This window comes from Amborella trichopoda, chromosome 10 (assembly GCF_054954075.1).
Source record: "Amborella trichopoda isolate Santa Cruz 75 chromosome 10, AtrichopodaSantaCruz75HAP2 v2.0, whole genome shotgun sequence".
In the NCBI taxonomy this organism is placed as follows: domain Eukaryota; kingdom Viridiplantae; phylum Streptophyta; class Magnoliopsida; order Amborellales; family Amborellaceae; genus Amborella; species Amborella trichopoda.
In genome coordinates this window covers 3,282,997-3,310,005 of record NC_142345.1, presented here as the reverse complement: position 1 = coordinate 3,310,005, position 27,009 = coordinate 3,282,997, and the positions used below count along the sequence as shown (strand labels likewise).

The 27,009-nt window shown below is 34.2% G+C and overlaps 1 protein-coding gene and 1 pseudogene across 3 annotated transcripts; both read right to left on the bottom strand.

Moving 5' to 3' along the window:
* Window positions 1–1,262: 1,262 nt before the first annotated feature.
* PTEN1 (Calcium/lipid-binding (CaLB) phosphatase) lies at window positions 1,263–7,898 on the bottom strand. Of its 3 annotated transcripts, none has more exons than XM_088850074.1 (9): window positions 7,667–7,898; window positions 7,366–7,442; window positions 6,905–7,211; window positions 5,990–6,166; window positions 4,218–4,331; window positions 3,503–3,688; window positions 2,920–3,156; window positions 2,156–2,257; window positions 1,263–1,662 (listed from the first exon to the last, which is right to left on the bottom strand). In XM_088850074.1, exons 3-9 carry the CDS (start codon window positions 7,028–7,030, stop codon window positions 1,480–1,482), a joined length of 1,125 nt encoding a protein of 374 aa, XP_088706200.1. In that variant the 5' UTR covers window positions 7,031–7,211; window positions 7,366–7,442; window positions 7,667–7,898; the 3' UTR covers window positions 1,263–1,479. The 3 variants fall into 3 exon arrangements, with proteins under 3 accessions (XP_088706200.1, XP_006848727.2, XP_088706199.1); XM_006848664.4 differs by having other exon boundaries at window positions 7,741–7,898; XM_088850073.1 differs by having other exon boundaries at window positions 7,781–7,898.
* A 13,087-nt stretch (window positions 7,899–20,985) lies between these two features.
* Window positions 20,986–27,009, bottom strand: part of LOC105420993 (flavin-containing monooxygenase FMO GS-OX-like 9) — a 36,320-nt pseudogene continuing 30,296 nt past the window's right edge.

Genomic DNA, 27,009 nt, shown 5'->3' with positions numbered 1-27,009 from the left:
TACGAACAAAAGGGTTTCCTTTTTAAAATCATTTCACTTTTGGTAACTTGCTAATTATTATGCTACAAAATGCCCCATTTATTTGTGTTGTATTTCGGGTAGGGCCCTTAGTACGTGACAGTATTTAAATTTGTGTTTGATCTTAGATTCGATGTTTCAAAATAATTTATTTTTAGGTTTTTTTTTAATACAAATTGTATGAATATGAAATTTGGTACATGCCATCTTCTCATTGAGGTGCACCTATAAAAAATATTTAAAATAATTTTTTGATAAAATATAATGACCAAAATACCCCTTGAATCTTTTAAAGGTATTTTGGTCATTTTATTTTATTGAAAATATTTTTTTATATTTTTTGATAGTACGATAAAATAGTGTAGAGACGTGACATTGTGATTGAAGCAATCTTAGCCCTCCATTCAAAATGGAGAGGGTTGGATAAAAAAACGGATAGAATTTCTATGCGGTAGGGGAGGCCTAGAAAGCTTGCCCCAACAAATAAGGGTATTTAAGTTGTTTAGTTCAAGCCATTTGATGAGTAAAGTAGTATATTTTTAAAAAGGTCACAACTCAACCACCCATAGATATCATATATATAATCCAATTTCTTTGAAGTGGTTTAATAATTTTAATGATATTTTCCTTATTTTCTATTTAAGTTTAGGTGTGGTTTCTATAAGCTTGTAACCTTAAACAATTCAATTAAGACCCACCTCCAAAGTTTATCATAATATGTAATGTTAGCGTAAAAAAGTACTAGGATTATTTCAAAATCTATTTTTATATCTAATTATAAAATTTTAAACTCCAAAAATGATTAAAATCAAGTAGATCTACAAACATATGAAAATCTTGAAAATGGACAGTCTAGATAATATGTTACAAGAAGCATTATTTTTGAGACTCAAAATCTTTTTTTTTTTGTTTTCATATTCACACATTTCAATATCGAGATAATCAATTAGAGGGTTTTTCAACATTAAAACAACATTTTTCGATGGATTTTTGAGGCGCAGATGTAATTCTCCATCCAACCTTATATAAACTTTTTCCTTTTAAGTTTGGCACGTTTCTTTACTTGAACGGATATCTTGCTGACGTTTCTGTACCCATTTCAATGGAGAGAGAAGTACATAAATCAAATCAAAGGGCAGTTCACTTGATAGCTATATCCATTTGAATGAACAAAGAGGGAGAGAGAAAGTATACATAAATCAAATCAATGGACAGTCACGGATATCCGTCAAATGTTCCATGAATTTTAACGAATCAAAACTTTGATATAGTTTTTCTTCAAATTGATGTGTCTTTACACCGAGGAAGATGGGATCCAAAAAACAGATCGAATCCACCTCAATAACAAAACAGTCCATGAAAAGAGAGACAACAGTAGAAAAACAAGTAGAATTAGCCAGAGAAAATCAGCCAATCAACTAGAATTACAATTACTTAATCAATATATGAATACAGGGACCTTCATCTTGAGCAATGAAGGGCCTCTTTTTCATGGAAAGAATCAGAGAGGAGGTTAGAGGCTTCATGGAGGGGAAAGTTTGGGTGTTTGGAATTTGCGGGTCCAAAGAGCAGTTCTAAGCAAAAGGTAGGGCCACATATGGATCTTCCCTTTCGCCCTACTTTGTCCAAATCCCGACGTGAAAACTGCACAGATCATTTTCATGCATGAGGGAGTTCCTTTTCGGGATTATATACCATGAGACCCTTTATCTTTGTTACAAGGTTACAATTGCTCTTAGTCATTATCTCAAGTTGGACGGTTTGGGGTGTGTCGCAAATTTCAAGAAATTGTATTTGAACTTTGAGTCTAGTCATTGACATACTCACAACCACTTGATTTGAAATCTGATGGACAAGAGTGATTGTGACCTCTTTGTGTTAAAAATAAATGGTCTCTTTGTATACTTTTCCTTTTCTCTTTACTTACCTCTGTGTATGAGAGAGAAATCCAAAAATAGACATCGTTTTTAACAGATTTAACACCATTTATAGGAAATTGTTTTTATTAGAACACCATCTATAAGTTGATTTTTGTTTCATGGTTACCTATAAATAATAAGCTAGAATTAAGCTACAAATCAACATGTTTCTACTATGTTCAAATGAGAAATCAAGAAATTGTATTATGGATGAATACCTGTAACAAGCTGCTAGTTATAAAGGCGGTGTGAAAACAGGCATAGAAAAGTCGTCCACCAATAGTTTTTTCATAGAAAACAACCCGCACATCTCCAGCTACCTGTCATAAAGAAACAAATACTTGAAAAGAGGAAAAACTATTACCAAGGAAAAGGAAAAAGGATTATTAAGGTATTAATTCTGCATAATTAAGTACTTAAAATTCCGAGTCTGGTTTAAAATTACAAGGATTTTGGCCATGACTCTCTTCCTCTTCCCCCTCCCCTTCTCCTTCCTCTCCTACGAATTGGGTCTGGTCAACTGGGTCAAGTAGGTTTGGGTCTAGACTAGGAAATTGGACCAAGCGGGTCGGATTGGGGACCACATAGACTTGACTGGATCTAGGTCAGACGTATTGCGATAGGAAGTTTTATATAAATGCATCGCCGTGTTATTGAGTACTTTTCTCCATAAAGAGCCAGAATAGAATAACCAGTCTGGGTCTGAGCCCCAAATCCAATAGGTTAGGTCCTGGTCGAGGCGTGACAAACACCAGTGCGGGCTTGATTCATCCACACCAGACCCGTTTACATCCCTCCTCTCTCTCTCTCTCTCTAAACCACACCAGATCCCTTGCTCACAAACGATCATTCTAAAATTGCTCGAGAGGATGAATGTACATCATTTTCAAACTTTTCCTTGGAAAAATGGGTAGTCAACCCTACTGATGGACAGATAGAGAGAGTGAGAGAGAGAAAGCAAAAAACAGTTTTAGAGCGTTACCTGCAATGGACAATCAAAATAATAGTCAAGACATGTCTTTTTGTAGGGATCCGAGCTTTCGGTGTCCATTTGCACCACAAAGCGCGGTACCTCCTGTTCCTTTACCTTCTCATCACCTTCTTTCTTGACAAAAGAGAGGTAATATCGGGGGCTGCTTGTGTGGTGTTGCCCTTGCTTCATTTGTCTGCAATACTTCCTAGTGAGCTCTACTGGTGGTTGGTAAGCTTGGCCAGGGTTCTGTTTCATCCATTAATGTAACATATTACTGATAACAATAATAAAAGAAAATACCATTCATCTTACATTCAAAGACAAATATACTGTCATACCCTAAGTAAAACTCCCCCACATTGATGTATGAAGAAACTATTGCGACTTCCAAAGAAAATAATCAAAATCCCCTTCTCCATACAGACTGTAAAACCTGAGCTTTCTCCATAGGATCAATGGAATGTACACCCAAACCCCCCCCCCCCCCACCCCCCCACCCCCCCCTTGCTCCCCACCAAAAAAAAAAAACTGCATCTTGAATACAGGGGAATAGAAATAATTCAAATTACCAAAAAAACAACAGATGTTATACCTCTTGTAGTTCAGAAACAACGAAGAAGACGGAGTTAATGTCAAGGGTGTCATAGAGGCGTATTCTCCGGAGTTCTCTACTCTGTGGTTGAGGTACATTGACATCAGGAGTAGTGTTTAAACCTCTTGGAAAACTCAGAATTTCAGACCAGTATCTAACATATCGTCGCTGGCTTGGGATTGAAACCTGTTAAAACAGAATAAAAAACAAATTTCTTTTTTATTAAAAATCACCGTCATGAATCAAAGAAAATGCCACCAAAATTATTTCCAGAAATAAGAAAATTATTCTACAAATGGAGAAAATATTACATTAGTGATTCATTCTATCATTAGCATTGCAAAACCAACAAAAACCCAAATGGAAATTACTGGGCACCCTTTTGGCCATCATATACTGACTTTACAGGTATTCAAATTCATTTCAAAATTTTAATTGCTTCGTTTTTCTACATGTAAAATCTAGCTAAAATTCAGCTAAATATTCAAAAGGTTTCTGAAATCCGGAGTCATTTCCTATTTTTAACTTCAATAAAAATCCTTTTTCAAATGAATTCCAGTAGAACTTGGATACAAAAATCAACAGGGGTTTCCAACCTATGATCCACAAAGCCTTAAACATCAGACCTTTTTATTTATACTTAGATGCATATATCAATAACACATTAACTTTTTTGCTACAATTTAGAGAATATAATTCTTGAAGAAAAACTTACCCCTTCATTATTCGTGGTTCTTCTATCAGCATACAACTGAAGTGCATTATCAGCTGACATGCCAGTGAAAACCAAGTACGAGCATACCATCAAGCCTGTCCGACCTTTGCCTGCCTGCAAAAGAATCACATGAACCAGGGAAGCCAGGGTTAGAATGACTCATTTTTTTATTATTATTGTTATTATTTTCCTTTTTTTCTATATGTAGGTTAGCATGATCCTAATTTGACCACCCAAAATATATCAATTTCTTCTTTTATATTTTTGTTATAGTTGTAACTTGCTTCCTTTTTATTTTATTCAAGAGGTTCACAAAAATAAACGTTTTGAAAATATCTCAATAAACTAAATGTAATTATAAAATCATTGAAAATCCCCCAACACAATACTTGTTATGAAACTACTAATTTAGCAGGCTGACTAACTCAAATGGTCTATTCCAGCAAATGAGCACAGCTGACTCATGATCTAGTTTGGCTTGAACCATATCAAACCAAATGGTCAAAGCTTGCTTGTAGTAACACCAATATAAAGCCATGCATCATGGCATTGATATGACATAATGCAGTTATGATAAAATAGCATTGATATAGAGTGATAACATCATAACATGACTTTATAACATACCCCATAAACAATGTCATGATTCGACAAACCACTGATGTAAATGTAATTTCATGACTGAAATCATCATTAACATGATAGCATTCAGATGATGTGATGCCATCAAAGCATCATGGCATTAATATATTGTGATGCCATCATAGCATGAATAACATACCACCTGCATTACTTAGACACGAATATGTCATAGTTGTCAACATCTGACATGGATACGAGCATCATAAACATTAATCTCCAAATTGGCTTTTCAGTTACAAGCATCCATGCACCATGTTATATAGATATGGATACATGAATCAGCATCTAACAAGTATAAAAATGTTAATCTAAAAATTGGCCCTTCAAATATAAAACAATCCGTACACCATTTAACATGATAGCATTCAGATGATGTGATGCCATCAAAGCATCATGGCATTAATATATTGTGATGCCATCATAGCATGAATAACATACCACCTGCATTACTTAGACACGAATATGTCATAGTTGTCAACATCTGACATGGATACGAGCATCATAAACATTAATCTCCAAATTGGCTTTTCAGTTACAAGCATCCATGCACCATGTTATATAGATATGGATACATGAATCAGCATCTAACAAGTATAAAAATGTTAATCTAAAAATTGGCCCTTCAAATATAAAACAATCCGTACACCATTTAAAGACAACGGAGATGTGAGATTTTAGGTAACATTAAGTACATTTAGAGTGACAAGACTCATAAGATAAGGGAAAGTAGACTTCAATGGTCAGGCCACATGCAACTTCATCCTAGAACAACACCAATTAGGAAGGGATTTGGTCCAAATGGAAGGATCTAAAAGGGTAGGAGGAAGGCCCAAAAGGACATGGATAAAAGTAGTGAGAAGGGATATGGTGATATGTAATCTCACTAAGCATGTGACCCTTGATAGAGCGGAATGGAGACAGGGATTCGTGTAGTTGACTCCAAATAGTTGGGATAAAGCTCAGAAGATAAGGATGATAAATACTCTTTTATAGTGAGATTTCAAGAAGAAATATTAAAGGATCTAGGATTTTAAAGTATCAGACAATATGGTGACAACATCTACGGTGTGTCAACACAAGCAAAAAACCATGGACATGTAGGTCCATACCACCTTATAACTACCACTTACCATGCAATGTATGACCGCCACATTTTGGGGATCCCTAGAAAGCCATGCATGTACACTCTCACAGAAGAGCTTGATCAAAGATAGTGGGGGGACATGGTTGTCATCAAATGGGTATACTTCAACACGACCATGAAAATGTGATACGTCGTAATTTTGTTCTGCACACAAGTTGTACACCTGCAAATAATCCATTTCCACAGTAAGAATTCATGATTGGACATGTGATTTAGAGATAGAGTGAGAGAGGGGGATGGGAGTAACTGTATTTTGTTTACAAATGGACTGGTCTAGGGATATGCTTCACAACTTTGTCACGCTAAACTTTACAAATTTTTATTGTTGTAAAAATGATCAGTAAATAATGCACAATAGTGTAGAGGTAGAAATATCCTTACTCAATATGAATTATGCAGCACTAATTGATTGATATACGTTTCCGTTTTTTCTTTGTATTATGGGTTTTTGCTTACTTTGTGCTAGCTTTTCCCTTACCACCTCCCTTCAATTCTTTTATTTAAAAATAAAAAAGATTTTCCAAGCAACTTTGCAAAGAATGAAGATTTTTTACCAAATCAAATGCAACATAACGGCGAAGAAAAAGATGGAATAGTACACAATGAAATTCAAGCTCCATACTGCAATAACTCCATTGCATATGAAACCCCTTGGGGGAGGGGCCCTTTTTTCTTTGGGGTGGGGGGGGGGACGGGGGGCGGGAGAGAGAGAGAGAGAGAGAGAGAGAGAGAGAGAGAGCACAATGCAACAGCCAGTTGTCTACATACCAAAAGGCCAAAAGGTCACCAAAGACCATAATATACAGAAATTCAGCTTCAAAATACAGTAAGCCAAATAAATGTGTGTGTGTGTGTGTGTGAGAGAGAGAGAGAGAGAGAGAGAGAGAGAGAGAGAGGAGACCTTGTAATGGCCTTCGTGCCTCATGTCTAGCACACTCTTGACTTGCCAAAGAGGATTTCGATACATGGCTCGCATATGCTCAGCCGGAAAGGACATCGCGAGCAATCGATCAGTTATATAAGACATGTCGAGGTCATAACCAGCCACGACCAATCGCCTCCTCTTTTTTGAGACGAGGTTGCGAATAAAGAAGACTCTTGCGAGGTAATTGAGCAGGCTCTGATGGCCATCAAGAGCCCCCAATGTTCCATCATGCCCCGCCCCCTCCTTTGAGAATTTGGCCCCCGTTGTGAACCGGTCTGAGAAGCTGGATGGCCAATCAGATGATGGGAAAAGGCATGAGAGAGAATGAGGAACAAAGTCTGATTTTGAAGGGCACCAACACAAGAATTTTCCCATTGTCCCAAAGATCAGAATGAAAACTAAACACAAAAGAATTGCAGAGAAAAATATTTGAGTACCTCAAAAAATTGAGCTTCCAAGCTTTTGTAACACCCTCCTCTGAATAAATGTCCTCAATGCCTTATTGGTGTAGGACCTAAAATACAAACAAGGAAAAACCAACAAAATGGAACGAAAAACAGAAGACATCTAAGCTTTTCTATGGACAGGAGCCAAAAAAAACCACTATCAAAAGAAGAATAATAGAGACAGAAGAAATTGGGTAGCTTCAAATTTTGATCTTTCAGGCTTTTCTAGGTACAAAAATGAGAGAAACCAAGAACAAGGATCAAAGAATACAGAGAAAGAAGAATTGGGTACCTTCAAATTTTGATTCTTTCAAGCATTTGTTAGGGTATAAAATCAAAGAATTACAGACTGAAGAAATTGGGTACCTTCAAATTTTGATCTTTCAAGCTTTTTTACGACATATACCTTTGAATCTGCCTCTCCTAACCATTGGCTCAATGGACACAGACCAGGAACAGGCAACTCCAGGGTGCCCATTTGCCCTAGTGGCACTTTTTTAGGGGACCCTCCCCTCCAAATCCTGGAAATGTCCTTTCTGCAATGGTTTCCATATCTCTCTTGAATAGATCCCTGAAATTTGCTGAGACACAGAGTTTTGGGGTTGGGGTATTCCAAATTTAGTGAATTTTCAGCCCTGACAATGCAAGAAAGGGGCCGAGAGTTTAGGGCCCTGGTTTCCTTTTGAATCCCGCGAGAAAACATGGATTGAATTCTGGGGAGTTTAGAGAGAGAAAGAGCTAGAGAGAGAAATTTGTCACTTTTTTTTATGTCACATGGAATATTGGCCTGCTATTTTTGGAACATGCAGCAGCATGTAGGAATAAATACACGGTACGCTCCTGAGGTAGAAATACTTCTCTCCAGAGGTCTCTTCTTGTTTTATCTCTCTACATGACCCCTCATTCCTGGCAACTCTACATAATTTTTATTTTATTTATTTATTTTTATCCGAGAGCTTTTCTTCTTCCTTTTTTCTTTTAAAGTAAAAGTAGTAAGTCGGTAAAAATTTGAGCCCCTAACTTTTTGTTAGAATGGATTAAAACCCCACAATAGAGCTCGACAATACTACCGCTAAGACCTCGGGCCATTCTCAAGAACCTCTCAGTGTATAGCTTTTTTCTCTTTCAAGCATGCTTTAACTTCTCTCTCTCTCCAATTTTTTTCCTTTTTTTATGTCAAGCATTTTACAACTCGGATCGGCGGGGTGGATCGTTTGCCTATAAATCTATGCTAATTTGTTGGATATCTAATTTGAGTTGGGTTTGGTTAAGTTCGAATAAATGATTTAAAATTTATGAAAAATAAATTACAAATTAAAAAAATAGGGTTTTTTGGATGGGAATTCAAGAGGACTTAAAAAAACATTGGATAAGCTTATAAAAAAATAAAAAATATAAGAGGTGGGGTTTTAGGGGGAAACTCGACAGGCACCCATACCATCCCAGAACAAATCCGGTTATGACCCGTTCCTATCTGGATCGGTGACCCATATCGAAAATCATCAAGTTTTAAAACACTGCTCGTAGCTCACTTCTGGATCTGAGGACAAGTAAGGTCGATTGGGCTCGGGGTGAATCGATCTAGTTCAAGTGGACCTGGACCCAACCCATTGAGCTAGGAGTTGAGCATAGATTCAGATCCACTCGTTCCTTGCCCCTCTCCCCCCCCCATCCCCCCCAAAAAATAACTTTTTCTTCATTTAACTATCTTTTAAATTCTCAATTTTCTTCCCTATTACTGACCTTTTTTCTAACTTTGAAGATTTCTATAACGGAAAAGCTTTTACATAGTTATTATGTAACAAGTTATCTAGATACTCTATTTTCGAGATTTTAGAGTATTTATAGAGATGCTCAATTTGCACAATTTTTGAAATTTTAAAATTCATAATAAGAGTTGAACAAAGATTTCAAGTTACTGTAAGGTTTCCAACACCAAAGCTAAATCTTCCAATAAAACCCAGAGGTGTGCCTTACTTGTAGGGCATGTTTGATAACAGGAAGTTAGTTCCTAGAAGATGGAACTTACATGTTACTATTCAAATATTGTGTTTGATAAAAAAGGTAAGATTAAAAGAGGAATTCCCTTTACTATTCATCTTCTCACTTTAGTGATAAAAAAAGTTCCGTGGAAAACCATAGAACTTGAAAATGGAAGCTTTTTTTGAACTTCTTCCCCCGATAAAACTCTTTGCACCTTGCTTTAACTCCTCACCCCTCTCGCTTGCAAGAACCGCTCACCTTCATCCTTCTCTCCTGCAACAACCACTCGCCTTCATCAGTTGCCTGCAACAACAACAGCAGCAGATCACGTGCCATTTTCATAGGTAACACTCTCCTCTCTCTCTACTCCATTTGTACTATCTCTATCTTCTCTCTCATCTCTCTTTTCCTAGAAATCAATGTTTTTCCTCTCTTCTCTCCTTTAACCCTCTTTCTATTAACTCCTTTCTCTCTCCTTTAATTTTTATCTCTCTTCCCTCAACGACCCATTAACTCAGATAACCTCTAGCATCTCTCTTCTTGCTAAAAGAGGAGTCCATATTCCCTCTCTGTTGGTTGTTTTTTTTTTGTAATATTGTGTCATTGCTTGAACATCTTGTATTTACACATGAATTAATAATAAGTCGAACGTTACCGTTAAAAAAAAAAAAAAAAAAACGATCCTTGAGATATTTCTAGAAGCACTCCTTTACTTCATAGTATCCGGGAAGAATAGTAATCGGCTCCAAGAAAATTATTCACTTCAAGGTTACACTCGTCCCAAGTTCTATAAATCGCATGTACTCGACCAACAAGAACGATATAATATAGCTATTCATGCATTGTCTGGCAATTACAACCAAAAAAAAAAAAAAAAACAGGTAATCGCTCTCTGAAGTAATATAGCTGAATATAGATCGTCGGATACTTTGATGACTACACATCATCTCCAAATAATCAACAAAGGAAAACCAACTTGTGTCAACAATAAAGAATCAAATCGTGTGTGAGAGAGACCTCATGACTCCCTATTCGCAAATCACATGGCTCTCTACATGTAACAATATCGTATGGAGGAGTAAGAAAAGAGCTCCTTTGGAGCACGCCCACACTTGGATTATAAAACATTACAAAAAATAAAATAAAATAAGAAGAGTATCCATCTTATTGAATGAATTGAGTTCAATATGTTGTAGAGGTACAATTTCATGACAATAAATCTTCCCTCTCCATTCAATTTGTGCAACCTTAAGATGGATACATTTTTAACCTGAAGGAATTTCAACATCATATTGTGATGTAGATTTATTGTCATTGAAAATTTACTTGTCTCTCTATTAAGTGACATCAAATAGTTGAATAATTTTTTTTTATAATAATTTTGTTTTGCTTAAAAATAAGTGAATAAAGTTTTTTAAATGGTTACAATAGACACGTTCTTGAGTTTTTGAATGAGATAGATGATTCAAGTGTAGTATAATGGAAAATTCAAACAATTTTTTAGTGATCAAAATCATGAATCTGATTAGTCTATGGATGGGCTACTATTAAAAAAATGACTTGGCTTCTATGCGGCCAAGCCCGCATATGTAGAAATGCATTCTATTTTTGTGATGGATTTTAAGACTTAATTTTTAAGGATATGTAATCTCTAGATCATGAATATGAAAAAATAAATAAATTTTAAAAATTAGAAATAATAATTCTAGTAAGAAACCGTCAGTTTCTATTGTTTTTAGATGGAACACCTACTTGCATATATCTTTAAGATGAATGCTTTACACTTTCTAGATCCCATCTATTACCCAAAGGAAAAATTTTATCTAAGGCCGAGGCTCTAAACAATCAATTTAGGGCGCACCTCAAAAATTGACTAAAAGAGGTTGTTTTGAAACCCAAAATTCCTCAAATTGATCATCTCGACCTCAAGATGTATGGACATGAAAAAAAATAGATTTCAAATTTTAGAAAGAGTGCATTTTGTAATGCATTTTCGGGCCCTCAATTTTCAAGATTATCAAGTGTTCCAAGATTTGCTCGATCGGCACTACTTTTAAAATTTTAAATTTTAAATTTTATAATTAAAGATAAAAATCAATTTCAAGTAATCACAAAAATTTTCAATATTGAAACAACATCTTTCGACACTATTTAAATATGCACCTTAGTTTGATTGTTTAGAGCCTAGGCCTTAAATAAACCACACCCTTACCTAAAATCCAAGCTTCATAAAATTGGTATTTAAGTGAGGATTAGTATAGGTGGGAAATAACAATATATCAGCAAAGCAAAACACCGATGATAAACAGGTTTGGTTTTGAAATGTCGAAAGCCAAAAATGCGTCAAAAAAATGGAAAGAAAAAATCAGAGATTTTTTTTTTTAATCATAATTTAATCGGGAACTTGCTAACTATGACCTAGATGTGTCAACGAAAGATAGGTCTAGCTCGACGAACCTAGACCTGACCCATTGGGTTGCGTCCACATCTAGATAGAAAAAAAAACTATTATTTGTGTTTTACACTATATAAATACCAATATTCATAGGGAAAGTTTACACATAGTTGCATCCTTATTAGAAGTAGTAATCTACATTGGGAATGGGGTTAAGGTCGTGGTGGTAGCACCCCACACCCTATTTACCACGTTGTGGTTTCCATTCCCACCACTAACACCACCTCACTAATAGCTTTAAAAAATTAACTCCTCATCTACTTGAAAAAGTGAACTCCTCATCTACTTGAAAAAACCGGTAGGGGCTTATCTTCCTCACTGAATTACCCAAAAAAAGTAGTAATCAACATTGTTTATTTTATTTAGACAATGTAGATGGTATATTGGACACTTTCTTTAGAATGTGTCACTTGTTTTATCGGGTGCGGTTAGCATACGGATGCATCTGTAGCTGTAGAGGTAAGGTGCACCTTCAAATTTTATCATGATATATAATTTTGAGGTAAAATGTTCTTAGTATTATCTCAAAATCTATTTGTATATCTAATTATACAATTTTAAATTTAAAAAATGGTTAAAATCAAGTAGATCTATAAACATAAGAAAATCTTCAAAATGGATGATGTAGATAATATGTTGCAAAATGAACTATTTCTGAGACTTAAAATCTTTTTATTTTTTCATGGTCATACATCTTGATGTTGAGATGATCAATCAAAGGGTTTTTCAACATTAAAACTACCTTTTCTGATGGATTTTTGAGGTGCATCCGTTGTGCTACATTATAAGGTTGCATCCTTAACTTTTTCCGTTTTTATACTATATTAAAAATGGGCTTTGTTAGGTTATTATTAACTTAACTTACTCAACATTCCACTAGCTCATATTTACATATAAGGCCAATGGCCCAGATTGAATCTGGGCCAATCTGACAGTCACGACCTCATTTTGTATTTGAATTTTATTTTATTTTCTACAAATCCAAATCACTTGAAATTTTGGCGTCCATTATTCTCATCAAGGCGTACCTAATAAAAGTATTTTAAAAATAATTAGTAGGAAATAAACTGACCAAAATACCCCTGAAACTTTTCGAGGGTATTTTAATAATTTTATTTCTTGTAAATTATTATTTTTCAATATTTTTATTACATCATCATTATATATATATATATATATATATATGGGTGCGGTTTCTATAAGGTTGCAACCTTAAACAATCCAATTAAGGCGCACCTCCAAATTCTATCATAACATGTAATTTTGTCATAAAAAAGTCTTAGGATTATCTTAAATCTATTTTCATATGTAATTAGAAAATTTTAAACTCCAAAAATAGTTAAAATCAAGGAGATTTATAAACATATGAAAATCTTGAAAATGGACGGCCTAGATAATGTGTTGCAAGATGCACTATTTATGAGACTCAAAACCTTTTTTTTTATATTCATACATCTCGTTGTAGAGATGATCAAATAGAGGGGTTTTTAAACATTAAAACAACATTTTCGATAGATTTTTGAGGTGCATATGTAATTCTACATTTTAATGTTGCAACCTTATATAAACTTTTCCCCATATATATATATATATATATATATATATATATATATGAAAATCTTCCTGTTAGCCCTTGATATGAGCCTAACGGCCCAGATTTAGATTGAATTTGGGCTGATCTGACGATCACGGATGCTCGATAGTGTTTGAATTTTAATTTTTTTTTTTACAAATCCTAATCTCTTGAAATTTTAGGTGTGTGTTTTTCAAAAATAGGTGAATAGGAAAATCTTCCTCTTAGCCCAAGGGCTAACATGATGATATGAGCCCAATGGCCCGATCTGACGATCACAAATGCTCCATAGTATTTGAATTTTAATTTGTTTTTAAAAAAATCCTAATCACTTGAAATTTTCGGCGTGTGTTTATAAAAATTAGGTGAATCTTTGAAAAATATCAAAAAAATATTTTACATGAAAAAATTGATCAAAATACCCCCTATAAAATTTTTGGTGTATTTGGTCAATTTTTTTTTGGATTATATTTTTTATATTTTTATTAGGTGCGGCTTGATGAGAAGAACACACGCCTAAAATTTCAAGTGATTTGGATTTGTAGAAAAAATAAAATAAAATTCAGACATGAAATGAGGTCGTGATCGATAGATCGGCCCAGATTCAATCTGGGCCGTTGGGCTCATATCGTCATGTTAGCCCTTGGGCTAACCGAAAGATTTTCCATATATATATATATATATATATATATATATATATATATATAGGGCAATCTTTATATGCTTCCCGTCGTTCACCCATCTATTCTAAATGGATAGCCCAAAACACAATGGCACGTCTTTATACTATTTTACTATCAGGTTTTTCTATATTAATTATTTTGACACCAAATATTGGGTGTCCACTATTCTATTAAACTTGCACTTATAAAAATATTATCAATAAAATAAAATGAACAAAATACCCTTGAAAGTTTTAAGGGGTCTTTTGGTCATTATATTTTATTGAAATATTCTTTTTAATATTTTTTTTAGGTGCACCCCAATGGGACGATGGCATGTACCAAATTTCATATTCATACAATGTGTAAAAAAAATTAAAATTAAAATACTTTGAGGCATCGGATTTACAATGGACAACTGGATGAGAGGGGAAGCATATATCTTGTATGCTGTAAGGGGAAGTATAAAAATATTTCTCATATATATATATGGATGTAGTTTTTTTAAGGCCTAGGCTTTATGAAAACAAAATAAAACCTCACCTTAAATCCTTATTCAGACAACGCTTTTGGCAACAGAAATGTCCATGATGGTTTTAAAATCAATTTCCAATACCACAAATAAAATTTGAAACTCAAAAAATAGTATAGATCTTGCAGATCTTTGAACACTTATATTTAGGATGAAATGTACGGTCTAGATAATTTATTACAATATACACTGTTTTTAGAACTTGAAATCTTAATTTTTTTCGCCATCATCATATTCAAGCCAAGAAGGTGAAATCTTAATTTTTTTCGCTATCATCATATTCAAGCCACGAAGGTTTTTCAATATTTTAATTGAGATTTTTGATGGGCTATGAGATGGTGTTTTATTTATTTTGATAGGGCTGCAACCTCATTAAACTATTTTTCTATATATATATATATTCTAAACCCCAACCTGAACAAACTCGATAAGATTTAGGATGAACCTAGATCTAGATTGACCCAGTCGAGTCCAGATCAAATGAACATGGATCCAACTTGCCGGATTTACCATTTGAGTCCTGACCTAGACCCACGTCAGGTCAATCTATCGGGTTGGTCAGGTTTGTTGGTTGACTTAATTGCCACGCCTTTAACAATCTAGTCTCTATTAATGTAATACTAATAATTGGAATGTCGTTGAATTCAGTTTGGAAACCTCTAGGGTTTGGCGAAAGTGCTTTGGCAGATTGGTGAGTCTAGGAAAGTTTTTGGTATTTAGAAAAGGAAAAAAATTATGTCAATGCGATGCTTTGAACAATCAAATTAGAGTGCATCTCAAAAATTTCATTAGAAGAGATTGTTTTGATATATAAACATATTCAAATTGATCATCTCGACATCAAGATGTATGGACATGAGAAAAAAATGGATTTCAAGTTTTGGAAATAGTGCATCTCTAATACATTTTTGGCTGGTCAATTTTCAATATTTTCAAGTTTTCATAGATCTACTCCATCTGCACTATTTTTTAAACTTGAAAGTTTATATTTAGAAATGAAAATATATTTCAAGGCTATCACAAAGATTTTCAGTATTAAAACCAGATTTCTCGGCACTATTTGAAGATGCGTTTTATTTTGATATTTAGAGGCTTGGCTCTATACAAACTGCACCCTTTAAAAAATAATAAAAAGAAATTAAAAATTTTGTATGCAATGCAGGTTTATTGTTGACTAAAGCTAACAAAATTGGGTTGAAAGCTTGAAACACGACCTTTCTCAGTTTTGGAAGCCACTTCATTTTGGTTTTGGGTGCAAGGAAAAAGTTTTCAACTTTGGCCATGAAAACGAATCTTATAACACCGATATGTCCATGCTAAGCGTTTTAAAATTATTCTCCCTTTTGTAATTTCTGGTAAATGCTTTTATTTGTGATAGAATGATTATTGATAGCATTCTTATTGCCCAATAATATATTTATTCTAGAACATTTTAAGGGAGATCTACAGTGGTCACAAAACTGAACATGGAGAAAGCCTTTGACATAGTTGAGTGATAGGTTCTACATGAGATTATGAGACATATAGGTTTTAAGATAAAATGGATTTCTTGGATTTCAGGCTTTCACTCTTTAATACATTTTTCTATTCTTATCAATGGAAGTTGGAATGGGTTTTTCAAGGTTTCTCTGGGTATTAGGCAAGAGGTCCCTTTATCTCCCTTTCATTTCACTCTGGTTGATGAGGTTTTTAGTATGATGTTAAAAAATATAGAAACCAAAGGTTTTGTGACAAGTCCCCAGGTGTCGGATCGTTGGCCAGTTATCTCCTATTTACAATATGTCAATGACATTCTTATTTTATGTTAAGGGAAAAGTTTTAATAAGGTTGCAACCTTAAAATGTAGAATTAAGGATGCAAGTAAAAACTCTATCGAAAATATTGTTTTAATGTTGAAAAAACCCTCTAATCGATCATCTCGACATCGAGGTGTATGAATATGAAAAGAAAACGTTTTTGAGTCCTGAAAATAGTGCATCTTGCAATACATTATCTAGACCGTTCATTTTCAAGATTTTCATATATTTATAGATCTACTTGATTTTAACCATTTTTAAATTTTTAAATTTTCTAGTTAGGTATGAAAATAGATATACTAAAAATTTTTTACAACAAAATTACATGTTATGATAAAATTTTAAGGTGGGTTGCAACCTTACAGAAACCACACCCCTCATGTAATGCATATCCGATACAAGTCAAAACGCTTAGTGTCTTCCTCTTGTTGCCATATTGCTCTTGGTTTGAAGGTCAACTTTTATAAAACTGTGGTGGTTGGGTTTCTTGCTGCCAGGACATTGTGGAGTTTCTTGCTCTTATTTTTGGTTGTTAAACTGATAAGTTTCCTCCTCGGATTCCAACCTTCCTTGAGCAGTTTGGGACTTGTTTATTCGTAGATATCAAGTAAAGCTTGATTTGGGAAAACAAAGACTCTATCTTTGGGAGGCCGTATAACCCTTGTCAAATCCACTTACGCTAACTTACCTATTTACGTGATGTCTATTATTCAGCTGCTAGGTAATGTGATTAAGATTATTGAACAGTATATGCACAACTTTATCTGGAGATCCGTTGATGAGACTCATAGGAAACATCGCTTGGTTCGCTGGGACATATGTGTATGCCGATCAATATGGGAGAACGGGGTATCCGTAAGCTGAAATTGATGAATTGGGCTCTCCTTTCTATGTGCTGGTGGAGAATTATTCAGGGCCCAAATGATCTTTGGAAGGAAGTCTTGGCATCAAAATATGGTTTCGACCATATTTACTCATTTAATCAAGAAAGGGCATGGTGGTGGATTTTCTCGCTGATTCGGAAATGTACTTTTAGCTATAAAAATGGGGTTTTAAGCAATATTCATTGGCTAGTTGGTAATGAGGATGATATCTGTTTTTCTGGTTCAATAAGTGGGTTGGGGATAGCCCACTCTAACTCTTAGTTCTAGATCTCTTTGCTACAGCTTCACTCCTGAACCAAAATTATTCACCTTCATTCTTCTTCTCCTCTTAGTTCTAGATCTCTTTGCTACAGCTTCACTCCTGACAACCAAAATTACTGACCTTCATTCTTCTCCCTCGGGCTCAGTGTGGGACATCGGGTGCAGTTATAACAGGTTGTCGGATTGTGTTTTTGTGCAACTTCAGAATTTGCTCAATATCCTACAAGATGTATATAGATCTCTCCTGCTAGCTCATATGAGATTGTTTGGGAAAGCGAAAATGATGGGTTTTTCTTGATTAGGTCTGCTTACATATTACTCTTTCATGATCAAGTAAGATGGTCTAATTTCGCCCTTGGTACAGTCTGGAAATGACTTATACCAATGAAGATTTGAGCCTTTCTCTGTATAGCTATGCAAGGAAAATGCCTTACGGTTGACAATTTTCGAGTAAGGGGCAAAATTTTATCAAATATTTATTTTTCTTATGTCTAAGAATGATGAAGAATCTGAAAACCATTTATTTTTACACTGTCTTTTTGCTTTTAGTATTTAGCGATAGGCTTTCCAAATATTGGGTTTATTTCTTATGCTTCATGCGAACTTAATTGATATCATTCATCATCTCAATCCTGTCTGCCTGCCTTCTAAAGGTCTTCTAATTTGAAATTTTTTTAGGAGTGCTGTTGTTTGGTAGATTTGGTTGGAGTGCAATAGGAGAACTTTGATGGGATTTCTCTTAATATTGAAGGTGTTAAATATCGTATCTTGCAGTCTCTATGGAATTGGTTTTCCTTTGCAACTGAAGGTCGTGGAATTTCTCGGGTTGACAGTTTTGTTAATTTGAGTAATGTTGTATTCTCCTTCACTCCCAATCTTCATCCTCACTTAGTTTGGAAATATTTTCCTGAAGGCTCTCTTAAACTCAATTTCGATAGTAGCTCGATAAGCAATGTCGGTCTTGCTGGTATTTGAGGCCTACTAAGAGACCATGAGGGATCAATTATCTTTTTTAATGCAGGACCTTGTGAAAATACAATGACTAGCTAGGCTGAATTTTCATCCCTTTTGCAGGGGATGGAAATCATTGTCAGCAATGGTATCTTAGGATTGAAGGTAATTCCCTCAATTTCATCAAATGGTATAAGCAGGAGCAAAGAATTCACTGGTCCCTTCATGTCTTTGGGCTGAAACATGTTTGATCTTTGCTCTACATTTTGCCTTCAGATTTCATTCTCTCCTGTTTACTGCAAGGCCAATGGGGCAGTTGATTACTTAGACAAGAGCAGTATCTCCTTTCCCTCTTTGTATATTTTTTATGCTTTAATTTTTGCGATATAATCTGATGTTGTTTCAACATGCATTTAATAAAAGTTTTTAACATTGTCAAAAAAAAACAAAAAAAATCTCCTTTCTTTGGCTTGATGTTAGATGTCCCATTTTGATTGAGAAATGATATATATTCTCCCTCAGGGTTTGACTACTCGGTCCGAGTCTCGAGTACTAGAAGGTGAGTTCGAGTTTCCTTGAGTTGGGTGTCCCACACGTGGATATTACAAAATTCAAAAAAATCATAAAAGATCCTAAAAAAATTAGTTGTTTTTCTATATTTGACAAAGGTTGGAAAAGTGTTTTGGTCATGACCACTTATTTTTATGGTTTTTCTTTTTTTTAGATTATTTTTAAAATACCCCTAATCCCAAGTTATTTTTTAAAATATATTATTTTATTACTTTGTTAACCTCATTTTAATTTCAAACATATATTTTCTATTTTTTTTTGTATTTTTTATAAATTTCAACCAATCTTTTGCTGCTACAGTATTAGTCACTACTCAGGCGAAGTACTCGGATTGGGAATGGGCCGAGTACTTGCCCACATTAGTGTTTCCAACAGTCTTCTCCTTTAGGCTTGAACTTGGTGGTAGACACCCCAGTTTGGGTGAGGGAATGCAGATATTGCCCTCTAAATTTCAATTTGAGTTGAATTCTAATTTGGGTGAGGGATGTCAATTGAAACTTAAAACCATAAGGTTGCAACCTGATATCATTGAAGTAATGACTATTTCCTTCCACCATGTCTACAGAGACGCAAATAGTACTGCATAGGCTTTAACAAAAAGAGGGGTCTCTTTTGATTTGATTTTTATTGTAAGTCTGGATGATGTAATTTCTCTTTGATGTGTTAGCAATAAAATAGATAACCTAAAAAAAAAAGAAGAGAGGTCGCAACCTTATACTGTAGGTGCACCTCAAAAATCTTATAGTACAGAGTGTTTTGGCATATGAGAACCCTCCAACTGATCATCTCGACATTGATATGAATGGACATGAAGAAAAAAAAATTCTAAGTCCAAAAAATATTGCATCTTGTAAGCAGTTATTTGGACTATCTAATTTTAAGATTTTCAAGTGTTTCTTGATCTGCTCAATTTGTACTATTTTTGAAATTTAAAATTTTATAACTAAGGATTAAAAAAGATTTTGAAGCCATCATAAGGTTTGCGACGCCAAAACGATATCTCTAAGTAAATTCTATAGGTGCACCTTACTTCTACACTATAGGGGCCAACCTTATTCCAACCTCACCCTATTTACTTTGAGGTGCTCATCGTTTATGCTGGAAATGGGAAGCACCTCAGCTCCTTCGTTATTTCAAGGAATATTTTTGCTTGTAAACTTCTAAAACAAAAAACTGAAAACATATTACCATTAACTTTTTAAAATATTTTGGCATATAAGATATATTTTCCAAATTCCAAATATCATAGTCTAGCTTTTACAGAATATTTAATATTACACAAGTATTTTTGCTAAATTTGAATAAATCATGAGCAATTTAAGGTTAACGCCAATGACATATTGGCATATTTCGAAGAGATATCAGCTATGGAACCCGAAGGCGTGAGTGAAAGAAAGCTGATTTTTTTTTTCTTTCAAATTTGATAAATATTTTTCTAAATGATTGAACATATTTTCTTACAAAATTGTATATTGTGAGACTATTTACTTTCAGTGCAAAAAGGTCACAATCACCATTAGCCGTTAAATATGAGATCAGGTAGCTTGAGATATGTTATTGATTAGACACGAACTCCAAAATAAAATTTATCAAATGTTGTAACATATTTTAAGTTGTCGTATTTCACATCTAATAGCCAAAAGTGAATACGACCTCCTTAGATCTAAAATAAATGGTCTTATTGTGCACAATGCTTCTTTTTTATAAGAAAAAAAAAAGAAGAAGAACGACTCCAATTGATGTAGAGAATCCCTCTCTTCTATAATTTAATGTAAACACAATACAATTATCATCGAGTCATGATCTCTCAAGCACATTTTAAATTATAGGAACCAGTACTCAATACCAAAAGAGCACCACTATATTGTACTCAAATGCCATTTTATGCACCTAATCAAAAGTGGAAACTCATTTAACCAGTGGTTTCAAGAAAAACATAAAAGCTTAATGCATTTCTTGTTGTGGATCTTCAATTACATGTTGTGTGTAATGAGGGCTTGAATAGGCCAATTGGAGAAAGTGCTCATCTTCATTATTCCATTCATCCCTAAAAGTCTCCAAATGTGTGATTTGTTTCCTTACACTTTATATTATGAGTACTTTCTTCCACTCCTCAAGATGAGGATACCCGCACTGATCAGCATACCAATCACAATACTGAAACATTAGAGAGAGATGGTTACAAGCCAAAAAGATTACATGCCCATGGGAGCATATTGTACACCTACTCCCTCAAGAAACACCCTATCTAGGAATATTTTTAGAATGAACAGAAATAAAATTAAAATAAAATTACATGCACTATTCATATGCCTGGAAAAAAATACCCTCCTATTGAATAGAAAAGATGGTGAGATCTCAGTGCTCAAAAACTCAAAATTCCTTTTATGAATTTGAAAATAATCATGTAATAATTTTATAGTTGATCCTAAACTTTTAGCTTTAGAAAATCATCTTAAGAAGGTATTTTGCCTGAGAGACTTAAGTGTATAGTGTGCTCCTAGAAGAGTACACTTATGCACACATTGCTAGATATTGTGGGGTTAAATATAGGAAAGCTCGCACAAGATATTTATACAAAAGACAGAGAGAGGGACGGACGGAGTAGATTGTAACTTCTTGATAATGTTAAGAATACTAACCTCAAAATTAGCAATTTTTTATGTGTTATGCTTTGATACGCTTGCCACATCCCTTGAATGATAGAATTGGTTAATAGCCTCCATCATATTTTCACTTGATGGGAGTTGCGTTCTACCAGACAATACTTGGGAGATCCAAATTTGCTTGGCTTTCAAAGAAAGGAAGCCCCAAAATCTATGCACTTCAAAAGCCTATTGAGAAATTAAGAAATTTGAAATAACAAATTTTTTTTTTTTGTTAGCTTCACCTTGTACATGTGCAGGACTACAAATAAGTCTTTAAACGAGATTTCACTTTCTATATTCCCTTTGATTATGCAATCCTCCTATAGGGAAAAAGAAAGAAATACGTCCATTCTTTTTAAATTTATAAGCAAAGACAGGACAACTCCTTAGGCCGATTCCTTTTAAAATGTGTATTTTGTTTCTTTTAGAAAGCTAAGGGGAGGACCACATTTGACACAAAAAGATACTGCTACTTTGCCTTGATTTTTTCAGAATTCTAAAGAATTTATTTAGAAATATTAAAGGTTCAATACCTTTGAGAAATAAGTATAACTTTTATATTTTTACACAAATTTAGAAAATTTCTTTCTAAATAATATAAAATGATGCTTACAAATAATTTGTTGAATGTAAAATCTAGTACCTAAAGCCAATGCATACCTTTCTTGGGATGCCTACAAAAGTTAGAGAGGGAGCAAGAGAGGGAGGGAAAGTGTGCTCATACAAAGGTCCCACTCTGTTATCATCCACGACCACTATTCCTTCTGTATCAAGGAATGGAAATAAGTAGGAATATCTGGGGCAAAAAAAAAACAAAGGAAGCAAAATTCAATTATTACTGAGAACATACATTTCACTTCATTCAATGCCTTAAGAGTCAATAAGTGACTTTGCTTATGCGAAAAGTTTCTATTTCTCTAGACACATATCTTTGATGTGTTTACAGATCCCTTGATTTTTTATTTGATGAGGGCAGTATTTGAAAGCCTAGATTGATGGGGCAAATCGTTTATCCACAGATCTGTATCTAATTGTTGGATCAACAATTTAATCAGTATAAATTGGGGATTTAGAAAATACCACAAATTAAATTAAATGAAATAAAAAATAATTAAAATAGAGGTTTATGGTATACAGATTTAGAGAGACCTAAAAAAAATTAGATAAGCTTTTATATATATATATATATATATATATATATATATATTGGGCTGAGAATCATATCATCTTAGAACAAGTTAGGTCCCGACCAATTTCCATCCAGATTGGTGATCTGAATTGAATGTGGCAAGGCACTGTTATGGCGTATGGAAGTTTTGCTAGACCAATTACCAATAGTCAAATGAGAATGGGGTTGAGGTCATGCTAGTAGCACGACTCGTACTTCAGTTAAGGTCTAGGATTTCATTATTACCTAATACATTTAAAAAAACAACAACGATTTCAAAAAATGGATAAGGGCTCATCATCCCCACTGAATTACTCAAAAAAATAATAAAAAAATCCTAACAGTAAAATAAAAAATCCCAACAGTAAAATCAAAATTAGACTATGAGTTTAGAGACTTATAAAAAAGTACACATTTTAAAGACACATGATGTGGATGGAACATAATACACAAGCAAACCATTCATCATGGGTCGTCTAGATAGATGATGGAGATGATCCAATGTAGTCATTGCATTTTGTTCATTTGTACAACAGTTCATCTCCACCATCAATCTTACAAAAGGGCAAGCCCTAACTTTCGTGTATATTGCATTGAATAGACGTGTGGTGTATGCTATGCTTTCTCAATTATAATTACTTTTAGATGACTTAGAAAAGGCTTCGACGACGATGGCTTGGTAGTGTAGTCCGTTTATAATGTGCCATTGTCTTATTTTTTAGTCAGATTCCCAATTTTTTATATATTGTGTATATTATGCTTTTATATGAGCACACTATACACTTGTTCCCTTGGCAAGTAATATACTTGGGAGGATTTTTTATCCAAAATTTTGGGATCTATTTAACAATCAATAGATGATAATTTTTTTAAAAAATAAAAATAAAAAAAAAGATTTTGAATTCCTCAACAATCATATCTCACCCTCCAAAAATTGAACGTCCTTTCTTAAAAAGAGGAATGTTGTCACTTTTAGGATCATTACGTAGTATTTTGTTCTTTTCTTGTTTGAGGTTAGTAGTTAGGTTGAAGAGATTATATACCAAAAATTTGGTGTCCTAAGAATACCCCGACACTTTGGTTTGTTTTAGGGAGTAGGGAGTAAATACACAATTTGGTCCCACAGGAATACAATAGTTTATACATTTTATGTCCGGGGAGTCGACCGTTAGAATATTGACGTTTGTCTTGAAAACGCCTTAAGTTGACCACTAATTTTACCTTTTTAGTTCAAACAAGGATTTTTAATTTGTGTGCGGTTTGTGTTTATATGTTATGACATTTTACTTTTGCGGACTATATACAATAAGACTATTTACTTTTGGTACATGAATTATTTATAATTATACGATGTAAAATCTGATAGCTTGTGTGTGTCACGAAGTTTGAAAAAATTTCTTTTAAACTTTGAGCTTAGTCAAATTGTATATAATGAAACCATTTACTTTTTATATAGGAGAATTACTTATACATGAAAATTAAGATCAACCCTCTCGGATCATTAGAAGTGTGCCATTAGCCGCACTCAAGGTTGAAGAAAAATAGTAACAAATTCTAGGATAAAAACATAACACTATCTTACCAACATAATGGCTAAGAGATACTATGACTTTCTCGTACCCGTGATAACAGTCTGATGGTATACATTCCCTTCTTGATGGCTTTTGAATATTTTGAAAACATTGAATTTCTTTACTAAATTCTAAGGTTTTGTTGGGCTTATGTTAGTTATTTGGATAAATACAATATAATACTAGAGAAAATATAATAAATTTTACCCGGTGCAGTAAATAATGGAATCGGCAATAACCCAAGTACCATAAACAAATACAACTCTCCCATCCTCGTGCAACGACTCTATCTGCAACATCAATTTCCATGGCTTTTCAGATAGATAAGAGAAAGGGATTAACATGCAGAGACAAAGAAAGAGGGATAATTCCTTAAACCTACAAATGAAAGTGGAGAGAGAGAGAGAGAGAGAGAGAGAGAGAGAGAGAGAGAGAGAGAGAGAGAGAGAGAGAGAGAGAGAGAGAGAGAGAGAGAGAGAGAGAGAAAGGGATATTTCCTTAAACCTGCAAATGAAGTTGGCAATTTTTGTTTTTAGAGACAACTTTTGATAAGCCTTCAGTGATTTCCAAGGTCTTTGAACTAAGGTGAACTTCTTTTGCAACATTTAATAGCTCAATACAAATGTCTTGTCCACTTAGAGAAACCCCCACAAGAACCACAACCTGCATTTAGGCAAATCTACATTAATGAGAGCGAAAAATATTATAAAAAATCATAAAAGTACATAAATATAATAGAAAATGTAATTTTTTAATATTTGGGAGAATTTGGCTAATTAGCTAGTGACAAATTACAAAAAAACAAAATTTCTATTTTTTTTATACTGTTATAAGAGCCAAAATAAATAGTTATGTGCCTTTTTATCTGGCCTTATTAATCAAATTCTAGAAGTCTACTAAATGTGTGTGTGTGAGAGAAATGTGTTAAGGTTCGTTTTTTCTAATTTTTTTCTCTCTCGTGTATACCTTGTAAACTTTTTAATAATTAATGGAAAGTTTGTGTGAACGTTCAAGAGAGAGAGAGATCTTGAACCCCATATGGAGGACAATTTCTTTAGGTTTATTCTTTAATGTTCCAAACTTAGAATTGATTGCTTGTCTTCCACTGCATTCATGATTGAGAAGTTCTCAAGGCTCATTGGATTAAGACGTGTGCCATATGAGCTGGAGGGAGAAATAGAGAGAGAGGAGATGTCATTTATTATTGATAGGTATTGTGAAGAGTCTCGGGTTTTTTCTGAAGACTCTGTGTCTATTACTCAATATGAGTGTATAAGCTTGTCTTTTATTGACAAATAAAAATAACAAGAATAAAAATAAGTTATGAACACCTATAGTATACCTAGACTTACCCTAAAATACAAAATATTGTATCTACCATTTCCATATATATTGATTACAATATACGTCTTCCATACAACCTAGTAGACAATATATATTTTCTTTTCACAGTCCTCCTCAAACTCAAGATACTATGAGAGAGAGTAGCTAGAGTTTGGTCACTAAGTTACGGAAACAAGTAATTGGATCAGCAGGTGCACATCGTGACTGATAAAAGCAATGCTTTATATGCTCAGATTTTTTGATCAGCAAGTATAAAGGAACAACAGAACATGTCAGGCTCAAAGAATGGAAGATCAATAAGCCTCTGGAACAGAAGGCTCGAATAAAGCACACTTGAGCAACATATAAAAACTTCAAATCTTCTCTACAGACAGAAAAGTAGTTGAGATAACTGATAAACATAATGGCACATGGAAGAGTTAATACAACTCGGTACATATCCAATACCGATTCAACAGCTTGCAGATAGACAGACAAGATCGAATAATAGAATCATAGACTTGATCATACAGAACCAGGATAGAGCAAAGATGATTTCCAGGATACATATGATTTTTTTATATTACATAACAGATGAAAAAAAATGGTCAGTCCATCACAACTTGATGGTCTATCACTTGTACAAATAGGTCGTCTGTCAAAGTTTTTGTAAAGGGGCTTACAAAGGTATTTTACTTGAAAGGGAACAACGAATTTAGACACATGATTAAGGCACAGAGAAGGGAAAGTGACAAACGAAAAGAACTAAAAAAAAGCAAACATGAGTAATCTTTTTTGGCGAGTTCAAGGATGCTTTCTTCATGTTCAAAGGATTTCCCAACTGGTCGGGCTTGGATCCGACTCTCCCGGTTTCCCTCAGGGGCCTGGGTCCGATAGACCCCCTTGCGAACAATCGCCTGACTACCACGAGTGTGCGTGCAGCTTGTGTGTCACGTGGGGATATGTATGTCCAACTATGAGAGGATTTTAATGCAATAAAGAGATGGAGTTGAGCACCTACCTCACCGCGGTCTGTGTTAGTGGGATAAGCCTGGGCTATTGCCCTCTTAGATCAATGAACGAAAGCCCTCCGGCTGTCCAGCAACACGGTTTGGATGCAGTCCCCTCTCTAAACTCAATGCTTCACCTCAAATCTCACTTGAAAACTGCTAATGAAATCTAAATAAAATGTACTCCTCTCTGATATATTTTTTTGTGGGTGAATGGCTCTAGTTTTGGGGGTAAAGGGGTTAAAAAA

What these genes read in the sequence shown, in the direction of transcription:
- PTEN1 (XM_088850074.1), bottom strand. Translation starts at nt 7,030, where the DNA reads ATGTCTTATATAACTGATCGATTGCTCGCGATGTCCTTTCCGGCTGAG. An exon ending in GGCACGAAGGCCATTACAAG is followed by an intron (nt 6,167 to 6,904) that starts GTCTCCTCTCTC and finishes GATTATTTGCAG; the next exon opens with GTGTACAACTTGTGTGCAGA. An exon ending in TGGCGGTCATACATTGCATG is followed by an intron (nt 4,332 to 5,989) that starts GTAAGTGGTAGT and finishes ATTCTTTTGCAG; the next exon opens with GCAGGCAAAGGTCGGACAGG.